This window comes from Perca fluviatilis, chromosome 1 (genome assembly GCF_010015445.1).
Source record: "Perca fluviatilis chromosome 1, GENO_Pfluv_1.0, whole genome shotgun sequence".
In the NCBI taxonomy this organism is placed as follows: Eukaryota; Metazoa; Chordata; class Actinopteri; order Perciformes; family Percidae; genus Perca; species Perca fluviatilis.
The window spans coordinates 6,384,599-6,390,337 of record NC_053112.1 but is presented as its reverse complement, the minus strand read 5'-3'; the positions used below and the strand labels follow the sequence as shown (position 1 = coordinate 6,390,337).

The 5,739-nt window shown below is 42.3% G+C and overlaps 1 protein-coding gene across 12 annotated transcripts in view; it reads right to left on the bottom strand.

The window, feature by feature from the left end:
* LOC120573424 (galectin-related protein-like) overlaps nucleotides 1-4,737 on the bottom strand; it is a 17,040-nt gene extending 12,303 nt beyond the window's left edge. For 5 of the 12 annotated variants that reach the window (XR_005641751.1, XR_005641779.1, XR_005641746.1 and 2 more), the window contains exons 1-2: nucleotides 4,614-4,736; nucleotides 434-564 (exon numbers count right to left, since the gene is read on the bottom strand). Coding sequence is in view for 8 of the 12 variants with exons in the window: in XM_039823185.1 (XP_039679119.1) it covers nucleotides 434-475 (42 nt within the window). In the remaining 4 variants the exon portion in view is untranslated. Of the gene's footprint in view, nucleotides 1-433; nucleotides 595-915; nucleotides 1,044-4,613 lie in introns of those variants that run through there. The other 7 variants (XM_039823827.1, XM_039823751.1, XM_039823636.1 and 4 more) reach the window with 5 other exon arrangements.
* Nucleotides 4,738-5,739: the final 1,002 nt, after the last annotated feature.

Below are 5,739 nucleotides of genomic sequence, written 5' to 3'. Positions count from 1 at the left end.
TGTGTTGTTGTACAATGACAATATAGACTATTCTAATGTCTGCTGCTCATTCTGTTAAAAAACAATCCTGAGAAAGTCGTGGTGTGAACTTAAAGTCGTGAATCGTATCGAATCGTGAGTTGAGAGTGCATCGTTAATAAAGAAGTCTTAAAAACTGCCACATAGATAAATACAGCTTTTATTTTGTTAACCGTGACAGGAAGTTGCGTTGCATGTCCTTCTAGGCAGCTTGACACCCGGCGAGACGACGGCAGGTTCTTTCAAAAACTTCAGAGAACTAGTTTTCTGAGTCCGCTGAGAAAGCCAAACCCTGGCGCATTAATCTGAGCGATCGGGTTCCTCTCGGCTGTGTGGTGGTTGATATGATCTCTCACCTGTGTCAGGTGTGTGCGTGTGTGTGTGTGTGTATGTATGTGTGTGTGTTTGGACTTACCTTCCTGCCCTGCGCTGTCACTCTGCTGTGCGTTTCAGCCATGTTGGTGACCTGAAAGGAAACTGGAAAAAAAATGAGCCGCAGGTCCAGTTTTGTCTGCCTCCTGTCGACGCTGACGTCAGAGCTTCAACCTGCCTCTTTACACTCCGTCACACACACACACACACACACACACACACACACACACACACACACACACACACACACACACACACACACACGGCTCTGTTAATCAGCTGCCCCTGCATGCCTTTCCTCTCTCAGGTCAATAACAAGAGAGCTTATTGTGAGGCTGTAGCTGCGGGCAAAACCCGAATATTAAATCCTTTTTTTTGTTACTGTTTTAACACCTGTTATGTATTCCTAAAACAACAACTTTCCCAGACTCATTTATTAAAAAATATATATATATATATAAAATAACCAAAAAATAAATCTTGATTGTTTGTGTAAAAGTAAAAAGAGAGAATCCATATGCTTACCTGTCTGATAGTAGGCCTAGAGAGCGGAGTTATAACTCTGCTGGCTTGCTGCTACAGCTCACATTTCAACTTTATCAACTTGGTTAAAAATACTCCACAGACACTGTTTGTTTAAAAAGAAGTTCTCAGTAATCTCCTAAAAACTGCTCACGTGTAGTTTTTATCAAACAAAAAAAAAGGAGGAAAAAGTTCAATTGTTGGGGACTATTTTCAGCGGCGGATTAATCCTCATTTAGTGCAATTGTGAGTAGGACGGTGCGTGCGTGCGTGTGTGTGTGTGCGCGCGCGTGCGTGAGTGTGTGTGCGTGTGCGTGCGTGTGAGAGGGTGAGTTTACACCGAGGTGGCAGTGCTGACTTGTAAGTCCAGAAAGACGAGTTAACGACAAAGGAGTAACACGTCAGAAACAGACCTTTACCTCCTCTCTCCCTCTGTGTGTGTGTGTGTGTGTTTCTGTGTGTCTGTGTGCGTGTGTGTATGTGTCTGTGTGTGTGTATGTGTGTGTATGTGCATGTGTTTGTCTGTGTGCGTGTGTGTATGTGTCTGTGTGTGTGTATGTGCATGTGTTTGTCTGTGTGTGTGTGTGTGTGTGTATGTGTGTGTGTGTGTATGTGTGTGCGTGTATGTGCATGTGTTTGTCTGTGTGTGTGTCTCTGCGTGTCTGTGTGTCTGTGTGTGTGTGTGTGTCTGTGCGTGTGTGTGCGTCCATGTGTCTGACTCTGTGTGTGTTTGTGTGTGTCTGTGTGTGTGCATGTGTTTGTCTGTGTGTGTGTGTCTCTGCGTGTCTGTGTGTGTGTGTCTGTGTGTCTGTGTCTGTGTGTGTGTGTGCATCCATGTGTCTGACTCTGTGTGTGTTTGTGTGTGTCTGTGTGTGTGCATGTGTTTGTCTGTGTGTGCACGTGTTTCTGTGTGTGTTTCTGTGTGTGTGTGTGTGTGTGTGTGTCTGTGTGCGTCCATGTGTCTGACTCTGTGTGTGTTTGTGTGTGTCTGTGTGTGTGCATGTGTTTGTCTGTGTGTGCACGTGTTTGTGTGTGTGTTTCTGTGTGTGTGTGTGTGTCTGTGCGTCCATGTGTCTGACTCTGTGTGTGTCTGTGTGTGTGCATGTGTTTGTCTGTGTGTGCACGTGTTTCTGTGTGTGTGTCTCTGCGTGTCTGTGTCTGTGTGTGTGTGTGCGTGTATGTCTGTGTGTGTTTCTGTGTGTGTGTGTGTGTCTGTGTGCGTGTGTGTGCGTCCATGTGTCTGACTCTGTGTGTTTGTGTATGTCTGTGTGTGTTTCTGTGTGTGTGTGTGTGTGTCTGTGTGCGTGTGTGTGCGTCCATGTGTCTGACTCTGTGTGTTTGTGTATGTCTGTGTGTGCACGTGTTTCTGTGTTTCTGTGTGTGTGTGTGTGTGTTGATTTGTTGTTTGTGTGTGTGTGTGTGTGTGTGTGTGTGTGTGTGTGTGTCTGTGTGCGTGTGTGTGTGTTTTCAATAGGCTACAAGTCACTGTATGTCTTCTCTTTTTTATCAATGGGCTACAGCCAAGGGTGTTACTTTGGGAGGCTTGAGATCTCCATCTATCTATAGGGTCCCGGGACACGTCTAAAATAAAGGTCCTTTATTGTCACATACACATACATGTAGCGAAATTCATTCTCTGCATTTAACCCCTCCCTCAAGGGAGCAGTGGGCAGCCAATCACAGCGCCCGGGGACCAACTCCAGATCTGAGCCAGTGCCTTGCTCAAGGGCACTGGCTGGAGAACCTAGTACATGTTTTGGATGGTGGGGGAAACCGGAGCACCCATGAGGAAACCCACGCAGACATGGGGGGGGAACATACATAAAAGAGACTTCAGATACAGTATTAGGGGACCACTAAGGCCTATATAAAAGAGACTTCAGATACAGTATTAGGGGACCACTAAGGCCTATATAAAAGAGACTTCAGATACAGTATTAGGGGACCACTAAGGTCTATATAAAAGAGACTTCAGATACAGTATTAGGGGACCACTAAGGCCTATATAAAAGAGACTTCAGATACAGTATTAGGGGACCACTAAGGCCTATATAAAAGAGACTTCAGATACAGTATTAGGGGACCACTAAGGTCTATATAAAAGAGACTTCAGATACAGTATTAGGGGACCACTAAGGCCTTATAAAAGAGACTTCAGATACAGTTTAGGGGACCACTAAGGCCTATATAAAAGAGACTTCAGATACAGTATTAGTGGCCACTAAGTCCTATATAAAGAGACTTCAGATAACTATTAGGGGACCACTAAGGTCTATATAAAAGAGACTTCAGATACAGTATTAGGGGACCACTAAGGTCTATATAAAAGAGACTTCAGATACAGTATTAGGGGACCACTAAGGTCTATATAAAAGAGCTTCAGATACAGTAAGTATAGGGGACCACTAAGGCCTATATAAAAGAGACTTCAGATACAGTATTAGGGGGACCACTAAGGCCTATATAAAGAGACTTCAGATACAGTATTAGGGGACCACTAAGGCCTATATAAAAGAGACTTCAGATACAGTATTAGGGGACCACTAAGGCCTATATAAAAAGAGACTTCAGATACAGTATTAGGGGACCACTAAGGTCTATATAAAAGAGACTTCAGATACAGTATTAGGGGACCACTAAGGTCTATATAAAAGAGACTTCAGATACAGTATTAGGGGACCACTAAGGCCTATATAAAAGAGACTTCAGATACAGTATTAGGGGACCACTAAGGTCTATATAAAAGAGACTTCAGATACAGTATTAGGGGACCACTAAGGTCTATATAAAAGAGACTTCAGATACAGTATTAGGGGACCACTAAGGTCTATATAAAAGAGACTTCAGATACAGTATTAGGGGACCACTAAGGCCTATATAAAAGAGAGCTTCATGTATGGGACCATAAGCTTATAAAGAAGTCATTAGGAACAAGCTTAATTAGGGGACCACTATGAATAAACAGACTTAGGGGACATACACAAGGCTTATAAGAGCTTCAGATACAGTATTAGGGGACCACTAAGGTCTATATAAAAGAGACTTCAGAAACAGTATTAGGGGACCACTAAGGTCTATATAAAAGAGACTTCAGATACAGTATTAGGGGACCACTAAGGTCTATATAAAAGAGACTTCAGATACAGTATTAGGGGACCACTAAGGTCTATATAAAAGAGACTTCAGATACAGTATTAGGGGACCACTAAGGTCTATATAAAAGAGACTTCAGATACAGTATTAGGGGACCACTAAGGTCTATATAAAAGAGACTTCAGATACAGTATTAGGGGACCACTAAGGTCTATATAAAAGAGACTTCAGATACAGTATTAGGGGACCACTAAGGCCTATATAAAAGAGACTTCAGATACAGTATTAGGGGACCACTAAGGTCTATATAAAGAGACTTCAGATACAGTATTAGGGGACCACTAAGGTCTATATAAAAGAGACTTCAGATACAGTATTAGGGGACCACTAAGGTCTATATAAAAGAGACTTCAGATACAGTATTAGGGGACCACTAAGGCCTATATAAAAGAGACTTCATGTCATGGGACCTTTAAACGAAGGAAAGTCCCATCCGGAAACAGAGCCGTTAAAAAAATGTGGGCGGTCCCTCACTGTAGAATATCGACAGACTTGTGCTTCAAAGTTTGAATTTACAAGAGCCAGAAATTAAGAACAAAATAACTCACCTCACAGAAAGTCTGCAGCTGAAGTCCGGAGCTTGTCTATCTTTGCTTCTGCCGTTTTATTTTTAAATCCTGAATAACATCGATGTCGAGACAAAAACGTCACAAAAGAAAGGTAAAAAAATTGAAAAAGGATCCAAAAATGGTCAAAAAAAACATCGAAAAAGGAGACAAAAACGTTGAAAAAAATGGTCAAAAAAAAATTGAAAAAGGAGAAAAAATGTCTCCAAAATGGTCCGCAATTAACCTTGGAAAAGGTGACAAAAACGTTCAAAAAATGTCCCAAAAAACTTGAAAATGGCGACAAAAATTTGTAAAAAAATTGTGCAAAATAAACCTTGAAAAACGCAACAAAAACGTAAAAAAAATTGTCCAAAAAAATTGAAAAAGGCGACAAAAACATTCAAAAAATGTAAAAAAAATGTAAAAAATGAGACAAAAACATCGAAAAAATTGTCCCCATAAAACCCCTTTCAGAAAACTCTGTTGTGATTATTAGGGGGGTTCAGACCCCCCTCTGTCCACCCTGTAAATTATGCCAACGAGTGTGACCGTCGTGCACCAAAAACAATCGGACAAATCTGTGAAAATCAGACAAAATCAAGTGAAATCTGCAGCTGAAGTCCGGAGCTTCTCTCTATCTTTTCTTCTTCTGCCGATTTATTTTTAAAACGCTGAATAACCTCCGAAGTCTTCGTCGCAACTTTTCCTTTTCGTTCCCCGGCGAGGAGAGTAAAAGAATGGGAGGAAGGCAGCAGCGAGAGGTCAGAGGAAAAGGGCCGAGCCGGAGGAAACGACAACAAGAGGCTCCGGGCTCGGAAAAGAAACTGATTCAGTTGCTCGTTTCAAATATTTAAAGGTGCCCCTGCCACGCAAAAAACGTTTTGACTTGCATTTTTTTAATATGTCAGGTCCATATGTGTGTGTGTGTTATGTGGTGAATGTGAAAATGAACTGCTACCTCCTCTGTCAGCTCTAGCCACTGAACAGAAATAAGCAGAGAAATCAGACCAATCACAACAGCTGGTCAGTCTGACATCATACTGCTTGAGCTCATTACTATTCATGAGCTCGCCCAGTTGCGCTGGGTAAAGGATGCTGACAGCCAGGCTCTCATTGGCTAGCTGTT